General features: G+C 42.3%; 1 protein-coding gene across 1 annotated transcript in view; it reads left to right on the top strand.

The window, feature by feature from the left end:
- Positions 1-4,108: 4,108 nt before the first annotated feature.
- METAP1D (methionyl aminopeptidase type 1D, mitochondrial) overlaps positions 4,109-17,459 on the top strand; it is a gene marked incomplete at its 5' end in the record, with an annotated part of 79,774 nt that continues 66,423 nt past the window's right edge. Inside the window, one exon of the mRNA XM_079709982.1 lies at positions 4,109-4,148. Within this exon, the coding sequence (XP_079566108.1) occupies positions 4,109-4,148 (40 nt within the window). The remainder of the gene's footprint in view (positions 4,149-17,459) is intronic.

Consider the following 17,459-nt stretch of genomic DNA (forward strand, 5'->3'; position numbering starts at 1 on the left):
AAGTACTTAAAAATTTAAACTGTGTAACAAGTTACAGGATGATGTATTACAAAGCAAAATTTATTTTTAAAAGGATTTACTGGGACTTTCCTGGTGGCGCAGTGGTTAAGAATTCACCTGCCAACGCAGGGGACATGGGTTCGAGCCCTGGTCCGGGAAGATCCCACATGCCATGGAGCAACTAAGCCCATGCGCTGCAACTGCTGAGCCTGCGCTCTGGTGCCTTGAGCCACAAGTGCTGAGTCCATGTGCCACAACTGCTGGAGCCTGCGTGCCTGGAGCCCGTGCTCTGCAACAGGAGAGGCCGCCACAGTGAGAGGCCCACGCACTGCAACGAGGAGTGGCCCCTGCTCGCTGCAACTAGAGAAAGCCTGTGAGCAGCAACGAAGACCCAACACAGCCAAAGATAAATAAATTTATTGAAAAAAAAAGAGATTTACTTCATGTAGCATAATCCCTAGAGCATTTTAAATTGTTAATCTGAATTACAAATTCAGTATCTACATTATAGAAACCAATATAATTTCAATTTTATCACAAATTTATATACAGCTTTTGAAGAAGTTATGTAATATAAGTCTAAAATAAACTATCATTAAGTAGAAGAAGGAGGAAAGAAAAAAATGACTTTTTAAAAATGAGAATGTCGGAATTTATTTCTGATTTATTTCTTTAATAAAAGAAGATTAGATTTTAAAAGATGCTAATAAGACAATCTTTTAAAAACCAAGGTAAAAGACCTATAAAGCAATAATTAATCACAATTAATAAAAATATTTTAACATTTAAGAATGAATTTCGCGACACAGAAACTGAAGGTATTAGGAAGTTATACTTTATTTCTTGAACCCTGGTTTAAAAAAATTATTCAACTTTTTTTTTCAAGAAACACAAGTACAAAATCTGAATAATGGTGGGAGTTCAAATCAATGAAGTGCCACAACATAATTAACCTTCATTTCACAGATGGGAAGATGGGCAGAAATGGAGTAGAGAAGTGAGTCAGTAGTAGTTACTCAACTAAATGAAAGCAATCTAATGCCCTAACACCCAGGATCATAGATGTTAGAATTGCCACGGATCTTATGTCAGGGGTCCAGCCCTTTCTTATACCGTTGATCAGTATGCATATATCTCATAAATTGATGATTTTGGAGGACACATGCTGGCAGTTCTTAATCTTTCTAAGGTCCGAAGGATGTGATGAAAGAAGCTAAATCAAGAATCGGTGCACAAGCTATCACCTGTGAAAGTTCATGTCTGCTTCATTTCTAGCTCATCCTGCATATCCACATCCTTGCTGAACTTACTGGAAATTTCCTCACTGGATTCCACTATGGTGGTGCCACCTGAGTTCTCATAGTGTGTCCTTTTCCTTTTCCTTCTAGTTGCAGGGGAATAAATTGTGCATTGGTTTTCCAAGGATTGGCTGAGCTGAATCACATGAACATGTGTTCTATCTCAGATGTGTTTGAAATTGGGCTTAATGTCTTCTGACAGTTCTCTAGGGACTTCTAGGTTTCTTTTTTTTTTGCACACTTCTTGAGACTCGGTGTTCTGCTAACTCTCAGGCTCCTTTCCTGCGCTCAGATTGTTGCCTTCAGTTACACTGAGGACAGATTAGCACGTTCAAAAACTCTCTCCTTGGAATTGATCTGCATTTGAAAAAGGAGGGCTTGAAGTCACCTGAAAGAGTACTTTTCATTCTCATCCTTGTATATTTTATTTACCTCAGTGGAAAACATTTTTTCTTTTTATCTTTCAAGGTGACCCAAAAGCATACAAAACTGGGTCTGCAAGAAGTATAGATGTGTCCTCTAATGAACTACCCAAACTCACTCTCGTTTTTGTCTTTCTGACTTACTTCACTTTGTACGACAGACTCTAGGTCCATCCACCTCACTACAAATAACTCAATTTTGTTCCTCTTTCAGCTGAGTAATATTCCCCTGTATATATGCACCACATCCTCATTATCCATTCATCTGTCGATGGACACTTAGGTTGCTTCCATGTCCTGGCTGTTGTAAACAGTGCGGCAATGAACATTGTGGTACATGACTCTTTTTGAATTATGGTTTTCTCAGGGTACATACCCAGTAGAGGGATAGTCTGTCATACAGAGTGAAGTAAGTCAGAATGAGAAAAACAGATACCGTATGCTAACGCATATATATGGAATCTAAAAAAGCGGTACTGATGGACCTAATGGCAGGGCAGGAATAAAGATGCAGACGTAGAGAACGGACTTGAGGACACGGCGGGGAAGGGGAAGCTGGGATGAAGTGAGAGACTAGCATTGACATATATACACTACCAAATGTAAAATAGATGGCTAGTGGGAAGCTGCTACATAGCACAGGGAGATCAGCTCGGTGCTTTGTGACCACCTAGAGGGGTGGGATAGGGAGGGTGGGAGGGGGATGCAAGAGGGAGGGGATATGGGGACATATGTATACGTATAGTTGATTCACTTTGTTGTACAGCAGAAACTAACACACCATTGTAAAGCAATTATACTCCAATAAAGATGTGAAAAAAAAGTAAAAACATCAGGACTATGTAGTCATTAAAAAGAATGAGCTCTAAGTGTTCTAAGATTTGATGTTTATGAGTGGAAAAGCAAGTTGCAACAGTAAGTATGTGATTCCATTTAAAATCTTTACACACATTTGCCTGTAAAAGGCATGGAATGACACACACAGTGGCTGACTAAATACTGGGATTGTGGTGTGTAGAGAGGGTGAGGAAGGGGATTTACCCTTTCTTTAAAAAGTCATTTCTGAGGGCTTCCCTGGTGGTGCAGTGATTGAGAGTCTGCCTGCCGATGCAGGGGACACGGGTTCGTGCCCAGGTACGGGAAGATCCCACGTGCCACGGAGTGGCTGGGTCCGTGAGCCATGGCCGCTGGGCCTGCGCGTCCGGAGCCTGTGCTCCGCAACGGGAGAGGCCACAGCAGTGAGGGACCCGCGTACCACAAAAAAAAAAAAAAAAAAAAAAAAAAAAAATCATTTCTGAATTGTCTGGGTTTTTCACGGAGTGTGTAGTTAAATTAAATTCTTAAATATTAATTAGGAGACATCACACATGTTCACCAAGAATCCTTATCAATCTTCACTGCATTTAGAGACTGTTACATTCTTGGTTTGACTGGGTCCATGCAGAGTTCAATTCCTTCACCAGACATTCCTTGAATATCAGGTTCTTTGCTGGGTACCAAGCTACCAAGATGATTAATACCTGGTCTATGACAGAATGGAAATCTGCCCCAGAATGCAGATAAGAGGAACAGCGAATTTGGTAAATTCACTGTCATCACTAGGGATACATCAGCTCCCTCACTTGATTCATAACTGGCCTTCTTTCTGTAGGCTTCATCTTTCGGCAGCGCAATTGGCAGACGTCATCCTCTCATTGTTAAAAGTCACATTTAGGATTAAGACTCCACTTAATACCGCTGAGCTCGAGGTGTCCTTGAGGAAGGAGAAGTCCCCTGAATATACCCACTGTGGTACTCAGAATAGATTTTGCAGCTGCACACAGATCCTGTCTTGTCTGTTGTCTCTGCTGAGTAATGTAGATTCTGGGACAGCAAAGGGGCAGCTGGTGACTTTGAACCAAATTTTACCTTTCAATCGAATCCAGGGAAATAATTTGCAACAAAGGGCAGACGATGCAAAGTGCTATGTTGAACGCTAGACTGTGCTTTATTTTTTCCTCCCAACTTTACGTTTCCATGCACCAAAATGTTGATGCTACAAATATTGGATACCACGCTTACCTGACAGGCTTCTTCCATCCCACCTGGGCGCGGGGGCTCAGAGCGAGCGCGCGAACCGCGGCTGCAGCCCGTCTCTCGCGGCCGGAGCGGGCTCGGCCGGCCGCGGGTTCCCCTACTGGCCCCAGTGCCCGAGCCGCTCCGCCACCTGGGCTCCCGCAGTCAGCCCCCGCCGCGCACGCGCACTCCCTCTCCGGCGGCCTCGGCGCCTCCGGTCTTCGGCACGGCTGCGACTGGACGGCTCCAACGGGCGGGGCGGGACGGGGCGGGGCGGGGCGGGACGAGCGGGGGGTGGGGGCGAGAGCTCGCGGCCACGTGACCGACGCCAACATGGCGGCGCCCGGCGGCGTCCACCTGTTCGTCCGTAGAGGTAAGCACCTGGAGGACAGCCCCGCGGGGCTTCTCACTGTCGCTCCCTGGCTGTGCAGTCGGGTTCAAAGGAGTACACGTCCGCGATCAGACATCTCGGCGCACACGAATGTGCTTTCAGTTCTGCGGACACACGCAGACACACGATGACACATTGCCACAGGAACATACCCACAGGTGTTCATTTGTCACTTGCCTAGATCACGTCACTGCGTGGCATCTATTTGCAGTCCCTCCTTGAGATTTATGGGACATTGTCTGAGGTTTTCTTCGCCCACGTCAGTTGTGTGATTGCTGTAGCAAACTTTTTTATTCCTGGGGCAGAGCGATGAACCTACAGTAACTGAAATGCGCCTGGACACCCAATTGCCGCAGAGAAAGCAATTTGTATCCGTTGGCATGATACAACATGTCTTTTGGGGAACTTTCAAAATGTGATTATTCTCTTCCATTGACTTAAAGTTAAGAAGAGGAGAAATTTTGTCTGGCTAGCTTTCAGTAGGTGTTACTCTTGTGTGAGTGGTGAGATTTTAGTAAATGTGCAAATACTTTTGCAGGTGAATCTTTGTTGGATTTGAACCGGTTTCTGAATCTTTGTTGGAAAGAACTAGGAAGTTGTTTCAAGGATGGGGGAAGAAGGGAATTAAAATATTTTCAAGGACTATTTAGGTTTCAGGCATGTAGGACCAACAGTCCTGTGAAGCAAATATTATTTTCACAGTAAATAGCTACAGTTTATTAAGTGCTTTTGAAGTACATGATACTGTGTTAAGCACCTAACATATGCTAGCTACCTTTTAAAACCCAGTGAGTTAGGCATTCTCTGCTGATGAGAAAAGTGAGACAAAGAGGTTAAGTAATAAGACTAAGATTGCACAGATTGTAAGAGGCAAAATGGGCATTTGAACATGGCACTGATTTCTTTTCTTTTTTTTTTTTTTTTTAAGTGCTCATTCTTCTGCCCTGCATGGCATGGTCTCTTCACAGAAATCAGTTTGCAAAGTTCAGATGAGACAGGACAAGTATGATGAGCATGTGTGAGAAGTAAAAAGGAAGATGGTTTTAGAGAGGAAGGAGGTTGGTAGGCAGATAGACCTCAGTCTTTCAGTGTAATACAGTGTTAGTGGAGATGACTAAGGAGCCACAGGAAGATATGAGGTGAGAGATGTGTAAAGGGAAGGTGATGTAGGCAGTATTTTGGACTGGATGGAAGGGAGAGTGGAGGCCAGTGTGAGAGTACAGCCTTGTGAAAAGAGCACCAATTTACATCTCTTAAGATCTGGGTTCCAATCCAAACTCTGTTTACTAATCAAGTTACTTTTCTTCTGTTTCCTCTTTTGACAAGAAATAATGGTGTTTATACTTCTTTTTTGTGCACTGCAGGTAATGGTGAAGAGGATCTGGGCAGATAGTCAAGGTAGAGGAGGAGCCAACCCCCCCCCACACACACGTGTTATATACACACACATATATGTATGCATATGTATATAATCTCTTTGCAGAGTATAGAAATAACATATTCATCTTTTTTGTCACTTATGATTTTGACAAATGGTGGTTCAGACAGTCTTGGAAAAAGCTATTACAGAAATAGCTATAGTAACCCATCCCACTATACCCCACAAGAGGGTTATCTTCTGACTAGAAGAGGGGGATCTTCTGATTAGAAGAGGGAGGGAAAATATGTCATCAGGAAGAGATTTAGTGATAGGGAAAGGCCCCTTTATGGGCTATTCATGATTACTTTTATTATGCATTGCAGACAGGTTGTCCTGTACCACCTGCTCTCCGCCCCCCAGGGTTGAAAATGAAGGGTAAATTTATGAAGAGTCCTCTCTTTTCTCTCTTCCTCCTTTTCACCCTTTTAGATTGATGTAAATTAATCCACTATAAGGCTTTATGTGCCAGGATTTATCATCAGCATCTATGTGCACCTTTCCCTCTTGGAAAATGGGAAGAAGAGATTTTTTTTTTAATTTATTTATTTTTGGCTGCGTTGGGTCTTTGTTGCTGCGCGTGAGCTTTCTCTAGTTGTGGTGAGCGGGGGCTACTCTTCGTTGTGGTGTGTGGGCTTCTCATTGCAGTGGCTTCTCTTGTTGTGGAGCATGGGCTCTAGGTGTGCGGGCTTCAGTAGTTGTGGCACGCAGGCTCAGTAGTTTTGGCTCGCAGGCTCTAGAGCACAGGGTCTGTAGTTGTGGCACACGGGCTTAGTTGCTCCGCGGCATGTGGGATCTTTCCGGACCAGGGATCAAACCTGTGTCCCCTGCATTGGCAGGCAGATTCTTAACCACTGTGCCACCAGGGAAGCCCCAGAAGAGATTTTTTAACCTTAAGAAGGGCATAAGGTTTCTCTCATGACTCTCCAGCTCATTGTAGCTTTAATCACAGTACACCCTCTGTATAGTAGTTACCTACTTCCTCTCTCCATCCCCACTCCTAACTAGATTGTTAATTCTTGTTGAGCAGGAACCGTGTCTTATCTATATCTCTATCTATAAGCATAGTACCTGGCTCAAGAGCTTACTGAATTGAGAGGCTGTTAAGACTTGTTCTCTTCTGAGGAATTCCCTGTCAGTCCAGTGGTTAGGACCGGGTGCTTTCACTGCCGAGGGCATGGGTTCAGTCCCTGGTCAGGGAATTAAGATCCCGCTCAAGATCCCGCAAGCCCTGCAGCTTGGCCAAATTTGTTCTCTTCTATCATGGGCTAAGGGATGGGTGGAAACTATAAGTAGTGACATTGGAAAGCGGAAAGGATGGATTAGTCTCTTGGAAGGTAGAGAGAAGGTAACAAGAGCCTTTTAGGGATGAAGGTACTTCTGGTATTAGCACTGACACTAAATCCCTGATCACGTGCAAAATCCCTACCCTGGGGCCCCAGGAGTGCTCTCCTTGCTTAATCTCTCACTCCCAGTTCCCACTTTATTAGAATCTTTGTTCCAGCTCTCGAAGCTGGCACATAAGATCCTTTGCCCAGTGAGTATGGGAAGGAATGGTGAAGGCAAAGAAGGGGGCATATTTTCTCTTTTACACTCTTGTTCCTTTTATGAGCCAGTCTCTCCTGGCTTGCCTCCTGTTTCTCTGATTTTCCCAGACTTCCACTAGACTCTTCTTCTACTTCTAGGTCTTTAAATATTAGTGTTCCCCAGGATTCTGTTCTAAGCCCTCATCCCTGTTTCCTCTCTTTGTTGTCAGCAATCAAATTTACCTAACTCAATGACTGTCAGTTTTTAAAAATCAACAGAGGATCTCCTGGAACTGAGCATCAGGCCTGAATGCCAGCTCTCTGTTGGGTATCTTTTCCTAGATGTCTCACAGGCCCTTTAAGCTCAACAAGTCCAATATGGAAATGAATATTTTCCTGCACATCTGCTTCTCCGCATATATACTCTGTCTCCATTAATGACATCGCCATCCAGGTAGTACCTAAGTGTAAGTATTTAAGGGCTTTTGGTCCCCACCACTGCCTTCAGTGTCTGTGTCCAGTGAGTCAGGAAATCCCATTTCTTGGATGCCTCCAGTTTTCTGCATGGTCTGGGTATAATTCTTTACCATCCCCTGTAACTGGTCTCCACCTCAGTCCATCTTCTTCCCCACACCCAGCTGTCTTTCTAAAATTCAGATCTGATTATGATGCTTCCCTACTAAAAAAACCTCTGGGGACTCTTCATTGCTGGGATAGTCTGAATCCCTCAGCATCGAAGGATAGCACCATCTCAGTCTGGCCTCAGTTTACCTTTTCAGCCTCAGGTCCTGCCAGTTTCCTAACCTCATATCTCTGCTAAGGTTTGCCATTGTGTACCTCCTTAATTGCTTTGCCTGCAATGTCTTTTTTCACCCAGCAAACCATTCATCCTTCAAGGCCACGCTTAAATGCCATCTCTCCTTTGAAGCTGTATTTGCCTCTGCCCAGGCTAAACTAACCCAGTCTGCTTACATAGCACTCAGGGCATGCCTTTATCACAACACTTATTACCCTGAATCAGAGTATGCACACTTATCTGAAAAGTATTTGTTTACACCTACATCTCCCTTGCTAGAATGGGAACTTCTTAGAGACAAGAATCTTATCTTCTTCATCTCTGTCTTCCCAAAACCTGGCATACAATGTGTGCACATAGTAAGTACTCAGTTTCATAACCAAATGAAAGACCTTTCAGACTGCAACCTCCTGTAGAAGCATTTGTTCACAAAAGTTATATGGTAGGCCTAAAGAATAATTTATCTCAAAATGTCAGTTTTTGTCATATGACCGGCCTAGTTAGTGACTTTATTCCCTGCCCCCACCCCCTTTTATAGTCCATCTCCCTCCAAGATTAATGTAAGGCAGTGTTACTTCTGTATACCTTTTTGGGCAACTGTGAGAATTCCAGGTAATTTGAGTTGTGAGTCAGACTTACTGGAGATAATTAGAAAAAAGAAGTTGGGAGGGGGAAGGGAAGAAATCTAAAAGAGAAGTGCTTAAGGCTTAAGCAGTGTAGTCATGGGAGAGATGAAGGAAGCTGATGGAAGTAAACCCTTGGACCTAATCACTATCCTGCTGTCCTTCCACAGTCCATGTGGAGGGAACTGATGCCAGTGAGAGGAGAGGGGGCAGATTGTGGGCAAGTCCAGCAGAATGTCTAAGAAAGACACAGTTGGTGGGTGTGTGAAATAGTTTGGCTTTTCCAGAGGGCTGTGTGGCAATGTGTATCAAGGTGTAAGGTATACATACTTTTTACCTAACAATTCTGCTTTTAGGAATTTATCCTGAGAGAACAATAGGATGAGTATACAAAGATGGATAAATAAGAATGTAACTTTATAATAATGGTAATTGGGAAATATTCACCATAATCTGAAATGTCCATTGGTAAGAGAATGACTAAATAAATTATAGTTTATCCATGCAATGGCATGCTGTGCAGCCATTAAAAAGATGATGTAGATATACTGTAGACTTAAAAAGTCATGGACATGCATAGAGGAGAAAAGGCTGGTATAGAACAGTAAATCCCACTTACATAAAGTTTGTATCTTTGTTTCCTTATATGTATATATGCCCAAAGAAATATCTAGCATGATGCTCACCCAAGTGTTCGTAGCTGTTATTTCCAGATGGTGAGATTGTACTGATTTTTACTTTCTTCATAATTGATGTGTTTGAATTTTATACATTGAGAAGATAGCATTTTTATTTTCCAAACCTTTTTTTTCAAACTGTATAAAAGAAAAAAACAACCAAGCAAATACAAAAGGTATCAAATGTTTGAATGGGACCAGACCCAAGGGAAAAATTTCTTTTACTGTGCATATTCTCTGCAACAAAGCAAAAAGTCTATGTAATTTATAATATAGGAAAGGAACACCTTTAAGATTTCCATGATCAAGGAATGGTAACTGGAAATTACTTATATATACTCATTACTGTAATTTAAGATGCATATAATGCTACTAATATTTTATTATTCTTGTCTTTTTTTTAACAAATGTACAAATTTTTACAAGTGCTTTTGTTCATCTGTGACTCTGAGGCCATAGATTCTTCCACTAAGAATTTTCTTATGATAGTGGTTTTTCAAAAATTTAACCTCCAGGTAGGGGAGGGGCTATTTTACACCATAAATTAGGTACTTTAAACTTTTGTCAACTGACCTGAGATCCTTACTGTTTTGTATAGCTTCAGTAGGAAAATGTATCCTCAGTTTCATCAAACCAACTTAGAAATCAGCTTTTGGGATGCAGGCCATGGATGATTTGGAAAATATCAATACTATTAATAAGGAGCTTCCTGTGACTTAAACTCTATTCGTGTTGATAGCTGAGAATGGAGATGGATTTTTACTATATCATTTTTTTAACAAGTACCTTAATACAAATACAAATAAACTCTGTTATGATATGGCTTGTTACTACATAAATTAAAGCATACTTCACAATCAAATCATGACCCTGAATTCCCTAAAGTCAGACTTGTCCCTCAAGCCATGTGTGCTCTTATGTTTTCCCTCTGCTTGAAATAGCTTTCTATAATGCATAGTTCCTGTCTCCCATTGAAATTATGAACTTTAATACACAGTACAGGGCATGTAGACCCTCAATGATAAATGCTGTGCAGTCATTAACCAAAAAAAAAAAAAGATGTTGAGCTCTATTTGTTGACATGGAATGATATTCACAACGTATATTATTTGGAAAATGCAAGTTATAGAGCAATTTCATATAATCTCATTTTATGAAATCAAATATTGATATATCCATGTGTGTCAAAGTGTAGAACATACAGAGAGAGAGAGAAAGAAAGAGAGAGAAAGATAGAGAGAATGGCATTCACCTACATAAGTATTCACAGTTTTTATGAAATGTTCACTTTCCCCAAGCATTGGGAATCTTTGAAAATGCAGAGTGGATGCTATGTATCTTTGGGAATTTGGCAAGATGGGAGGAGAATAAGATATATGCAAAGCTTCATTTGAACATTATCTTGTTTTTCAGTTAAAATAGTTTTTTCTTGTAGAGATTGGGTTTTCTTTTTTAGCTTTTGAATGTGCAGAATTTCAAACATACAGAAAAGTGGAGAGAGCAGTACATACCCATCACCTAGTTACAATAGTCATCCATTTATGGCAGCTCTTGTTTCATCTTTACCCCCAGCCACTTCCCTTCCCCAAGCTGGATTATTTTGAAGCACATCTCAGATATATAATTTCATCTGTAGATTTTTCATTATGTATCTCCAAAAGCCAGGAGCCTTTAAAATTTTCTTCATATATTGCACTTATCAGTTCTAGAATTTACATTTGGTTCTTTTCTTATAGTTTCCATTTCTGTGTTGAGGTTTCCCAGCTGTTTACTCACGTCCGTCTTTTCCTTTATGTACTTGTACATACATATTTATAACAGCTGCTTTAAAGTCCTTATCTGTTAATCTGTCATCTGGGTGATCTCAGGGTCTTTTTCTGTTTTATTGACTTTTTTTCCTTGACTGTGGATCAAATTTTTCTGTTCTTCATATATGTAATTGTATATTCTTCCCAAGTGGATAATACCTTGTGGAGATTATGCTGTTCTGCCAGGCATGGTTTTCTTCTTTGGTAGGGTGGATCTGTTTGTTTTGCTCTTAGTACTAGAGTGTGGCTCTTACTCTAGTGCAGAGTTCAGCAAACTTTTTCTATAAAGGGCCAGATAGTAAATACCTTAAACTTCTGTGGGCCCTATCGTCTCTACTGCAGCTACTCAAGTCTGCTAATATAGTACAAAGGCAGCATAGACAGTATATAAACAAATGAGCATAACTATATTCCAATAAAATTTTATTTATAAGAAAGACAGTGAGCCGGGTTTGGCTCACAGGTCTTAATTTGCCCACCCTTGCTCTGCATGTGCGTGGTTCTTATTCCACTGAGGGCCCAGTTGATCTTTCTGGTCCCAGTTGAATGCCTGTGGGGCTCAGTGAGGCCCGTCTACTCGGGTTGGGCTAAGACTTCAACTTCTCCCAGCCCTGCAACCTCTGGAATCTCTATTCAGCTCTCAGCCTTGCACCAGCCGCTGTCCGGTAGGCCTTGTGCCTCTCTGTTTCCCAGAACCCTCAGTACCGCACAAATTCCAGCTGCTTCAGCAGGCGGCCCTCTGCTCTCTGCCTCCCTAAGTAAACAGTGAGGGGCTGTGCTTGGCTTGGGCTCCATCTCCCAAGGCCACATTTGGGATGGTTTCCCCAGGCAGAACACTGGAGCCAATCTGGGCTCACCTTGTGTACTTCTTTACCCTCAAGGTTCACTGTCCTACATTGTTCAGCAGCCAATGCCGAAAAATAGCTCCTTCACGTTTTGTCTAGTTGTCTAGTCATTTAAGGCAGGAAGGAATTCTAGTACCAGTTATGCCAACATGGCTAGAAGAGGATGTCAATTTTTTTTTTTATTCAGTAAGTTTATTTTCCCAGTTTTTTTTTCTTGAAATTTATTTGTTGAAGCAACTGACTCGGCAGTCTGCCCTAACGGAGCTTTCCACATTCTGGATTTTGCTGACTGTATTTCCAGTGGAGTCATTTAAAATGTTCCTCTATTTTTTTTTTTGCAGTACGCGGGCCTCTCACTGTTGTGGCCTCTCCCGCTGCAGAGCACAGGCTCAGGACGCGCAGGCTCAGCGGCCATGGCTCACGGGCCCAGCCGCTCCGTGGCATGTGGGATCCTCCCGTACCGGGGCACGAACCCATGTCCCCTGCATCGGCAGGCAGACTCTCAACCACTGTGCCACCAGGGAAGCCCCAAAATGTTCCTCTATTAACTGGCAGTTAGATCCAAGGCCTGACTTGATTTAGGTTACACTTTTTGTTGTTGTTCTTGTTTTGGGCAAGAATACTTCCTAGAGTATTGCTTTTTGTGATGTTAGTGGCCACTGGTGATCATTACTTGGCTCCATTAGCTCATTAAGAGTTTGCAAAATGGTAATATTTTAATTCAGTCATTCCTTCTGCGTTTATTAGCTAGAAGATATCTACAGAAAGAAACTTTCTCATCAAGTATTTGATTACCCTGATAGACCTCATCCTGAAAAGTTAAATGTTTGATTTGTTCTCTGTATTTACCAGCTTTTAAAATAACAAGTTTATCCTCCAAAAGTGACCAATGAGTTGTGTTTAGAACTGTGTGGATTTATGTTTAATTGGGTATCTACTTCCTTAATTTTCTGAAAGTATATGAAAGGATCATGCAGTGTGGAAATGTAATCCTAAAGCAAGATTGAAAGATTATAGGAAGAAGAGCAAAAGCAATTGACAGAAATAGCATTTTAAAAAATGAATTTAGCGGGCTTCCCTGGTGGCGCAGTGGTTGAGAGTCCGCCTGCCGATGCAGGGGACACGGGTTCATGCACCAGTTTGGGAAAACCCCACATGCCGCGGAGCAGCTGGGCCTGCGAGCCACGGCCGCTGAGCCTGCGCATCCAGAGCCTCTGCTCCGCAACGGGAGAGGCCACAACAGCGAGAGGCCCGCGTACCGCAAAAAAAAAAAAATGAATTTAGGGAATTCTTACTATAACAATGTTAAAGTGGGAGATTATAGAGTAAGAAAGGATTGAACATCCTCCAGTGTTTGTTGCAAGTTGAGTCCCACAGTGTTAGTCCTTCACATTGCAGCAAGAGGTTCAGTTTTGTATCTAGTGAAATGTCAGATCTTGTGCTTAGAATAATATGCTTCTTAATATCTAGAGAGTGATTATATATCAGAAAAAGCAACTGGTAAAGATTTGATTTTGGATCCTGTCTCTACAACTTATTATCACGTGAATTTAAAAAGTAACGTAATTTTCCACTCAACTTTTCTGTGAACCTAAAGCTGCTCTACAAACTATGTCCATTAAAAAAAACAACTTAACCTTTCTGAATTTCACTTTCTTCACCTGTTTTCAAAAAAAGAAAGGGTATAAAATTATCTAAGTTAAATGAAAATTAAGAAATTAAGTGGGAGAACCTGTGAAAGTATCTAGCACAAGAAATGTCCCTTTCCTTTTAGCAGATATTCTCCATTGGTTGAAGCAATTACAAGGAAGCCCAGATTCAGGGAAGGGGATATAGAGTCCCTCTTTTTTTTTTTTTTTTTTTGCCGTACGCGGGCCTCTCACTGTTGCGGCCTCTCCCGTTGCGGAGCACAGGCTCCGGACGCGCAGGCTCAGCGGCCATGGCTCACGGGCCCAGCCGCTCTGCGGCATGTGGGATCTTCCCGGACCGGGGCACGAACCCACGTTCTCTGCATCGGCAGGCGGACTCTCAACCACTGCGCCACCAGGGAAGCCCTAGAGTCCCTCTTGATGGGATATGTATCAATGAATCAAGATAATCTAAGGCTGTTTCTTGAATACAATGGGAAGGAAGAAGATGAACTCCTCCAATACATGCAAAATTTTGTCTATATGGACACTTTCCTGAAGGAAAATACGCGTGACTTTCATTAATTTCTCGAAGTAAGATGATTTGAAAAACAAATAGCGTCTCCCTTAGAATATCAATATTCTTTGATACCCCTCCCACTGAGAAGTGGGGTCTCACTTAGTTGCTTCACGGCACATGGGATCTTCTGGACCAGGGCTCGAACCTGTGTCCCCTCCCCTTGAGTCTAGACTGTCTTGTGACTACTTCAACCAAAAGAGAATTGGGGAGGTGATGCTGCGTGACTTTCAAGGCTGTCGTAAAAGGAGATGCAGCTTCTGCTTTGTTCACTAGAACAGTCATGCTGGGAGCTTCAGCTGCCTTGTAAGAAACCCAACTACCCTGGGGCTGCTGTGTTGTGAGGAAGCCAAGCCACTTGAAGAGGTTCTTTGAAAGTTATCCAGTCAGGAGACCTAATCTTTGAGTCATCCCATTGCAGGCACCAGACATGTGAATGAGCCTTCAGCTGGTTCCAGCCCTCAGCCCTAGAGTCATCCCCAGCCAAGTCTTCTTCTTTACTCAGGGCCTCAGATATCATGCAGCTTCAGACATTCATTTCCAAATTCCCGACGCAAATAATCCATGAGCATAATAAAATTATTAGTTCTGTTAAAACACCGTTAACTTTTGGGTAACTCGTTATAAAGCAGTATTAACTAGAACACTATGTAATACCTAAGAGCCAGCAGCAATTAATTTTCAGTGGAAAACCTAAAGAACAACTTATAGGTAGTACATGCAGGCAGGCAGTCACAAAATATCTCCCACAAAACTTGGAGTCACCACACACAACAAGTATGACTTATCACCAGATATTTATTTATTTAAAAAATTTTTTTAGACTTCCCTGGTAGTGCAGTGGTTAAGAATCTGCCTGCCAGGCTTCCCTGGTGGCGTAGTGGTTGAGAGTCTGCCTGCCGATGCAGGGGACACGGGTTCATGCCCCGGTCTGGGAAGATCCCACATGCCACGGAGCGGCTAGGCCCGTGAGCCATGGCCGCTGAGCCTGCGCGTCCAGAGCCTGTGCTCCACAACGGGAGAGGCCACAACAGTGAGAGGCCCACGTACCGCAAAAAAAAAAAAAAAGGCCATTGGGCTTCATTTAAGAATCCGCCTGCAGGGGACACAGGTTCGAGCCCTGGTCCGGGAAGATCCCACATGCTGCGGAGCAACTAAGCCCGTGAGCCACAACTACTGAGCCTGTGGTTTAGAGCCTGCAAGTCACAACTACTGAGCCTGCGTGCCACAACTACTGAGCCCGTGCGCCTAGAGCCCGTGCTCCGCAACAAGAGAAGCCACTGCAATGAGAAGCCCGCGCACCACAACAAAGAGTAGCCCCCGCTGACCGCAACTAGAGAAAGCCCGTGTGCAGCAACGAAGACCCAACACAGCCAAAAATAAATAAATAAATAAATTTATTAAAAAAAAATTTTTTTTTGGCTGCCCACGCTGCTTTTGGAATCTTAGTTCCCTGACCAGGGATTGAACCTGCACCTCAGCAATGAAAGCATGGAGTCCTAACTACTGGACCGCCAGGGAATTCCTTATCACCAGATATTTATAATTTATTCATAGTCTAGAGGAAGTTTATCAAACTGGAGTCATTTTTACCGTAAGTGATATTACTCAGTATCATGGCTGACTTTCCACATTTGCCAGGTTTCCAAAGAGAACAGAGCTAGAAAGTTAACCCAAGGTCAAATGTGTCAATAGAGAACTATCCATTGAGAAAAGCAAAGTAAGAATATTAATATTAGACAGAATAGAATTTAAGGCAAAAAGCATCAAAGAGGACAGAGAGGTTCATGGACCTTTTCTCTTTCTACCCTCACTATCCCCTTAATGATCTCATTAGTTATATGACTCTAATAACCCATTAAGCTGTTGCCTCCCGTGTTTATGCCCTCAGCCAAGGCCTTTCTCCTAAATTCCAGACTCATACATCCATCTGCTTACTTAACATTTCCAAATGTCGAAATCAACATGTTCAAAACTCCAAAACTGGACTTCTAATCTCTTCCCTAAAATTTGCTCCACTCCAAAGACTTCCCTACCTTAGTTGTTGGTACTTTTATCCTGTCAGTTTCTCAGACCATAAACCTTCAAATCAACCCCAATTCCTTTCTTTCTCTCACATATCCAATCTGTCAAGAAATCCCATTGAATCTACCTTTTTTAAAAGAAGAAATAAATTTATTTATTTATTTTTGGCTGTGTTGGGTCTTCGTTGCTGCACGTGGGCTTTCTCTAGTTGCAGTGAGCGGGGGCTACTCTTCGTTGTGGTGCACGGGCTTCTCATTGCAGTGGCTTCTCTTGTTGCACAGCAGGGGCTCTAGGCATGCAGGCTTCAGTAGTTGTGGCACGCGGGCTCAATAGTTGTGGCTCGCGGGCTCTAGAGCTCAGGCTCAGTAGTTGTGGCGCATGGGCTTAGTTGCTCTGTGGCATGTGGGATCTTCCCGGGCCAGGGCTCCAACCCATGTCCCTTGCATTGGCAGGCAGATTCTTAACAACTGCGCCACCAGGGAAGCCCAGAAGATATACCCAGATATACCCAGAATGCATTTCTAGACACCCCACTGTCACCAACCTGAGCTAAGTCACTCTCATATCTTACCTGGATTACTGCAGTAACCACTTACTGGTCTCCCTGCTTCTACCGTTGCCCTCCTATACTGGATTCTCAACACAGCAGCCCGACTGAACTTTTAAAAATGTTAAGTCAGATAATGTCATTCCTTTGCTGAAAACCTATTTCACTCAGAGTAAAAGCCAAAATCCTTATAATGTCCTGTAAGGCCCTACTCATAGCACTTTACACTTTCTAACACACTGTATGACTTACTTATTTGTCATGTTGTCTGTTGCCTACCTCCCCACATATATAGACTCTAAGTTTGGCAAAGAGAAGAATTTTTGTTTTTTTCCCTGATGTATCCCAAGGACCTAGAACAATGCCTGGCACATAATAACCACTCAATAAAGATTTTTTGAATGAATAAATGAATAGTGGCTAGTTAATAGTGATACAATAATGTTATTAATAATGAATCTTTATGAGTCAAATAACATGTTAAAATACATAAAGCAAGAGCTGTTAAAAATAAAAGGAAAAATGGATAAAACCGTAATCATAATAGGAAACTAGCATGCCTCTAATTTGTCAATTTAAGTAGACATAATAAGGTTATTGGATTTCAGAATGTTATAATTAGTAAATTTGATTTAATATTAAATTTGATACCTTGGATTAGGATTTTTTTTTACAAATATACACGAAATAGGATAAAAGTTGGTAAGTTATGCCACTGAAAACCTCAGTAAGTTCTAGAAAGAAAAATTGTATAAACTGCATCCTCTGATCACAAAGCAATAATGCACAAATTAATGGGGAAAGAGGAGATTTGACCCAAGTAT

Source organism: Hyperoodon ampullatus (assembly GCF_949752795.1).
Source record: "Hyperoodon ampullatus genome assembly, chromosome: 8".
Taxonomy (NCBI): domain Eukaryota; kingdom Metazoa; phylum Chordata; class Mammalia; order Artiodactyla; family Ziphiidae; genus Hyperoodon; species Hyperoodon ampullatus.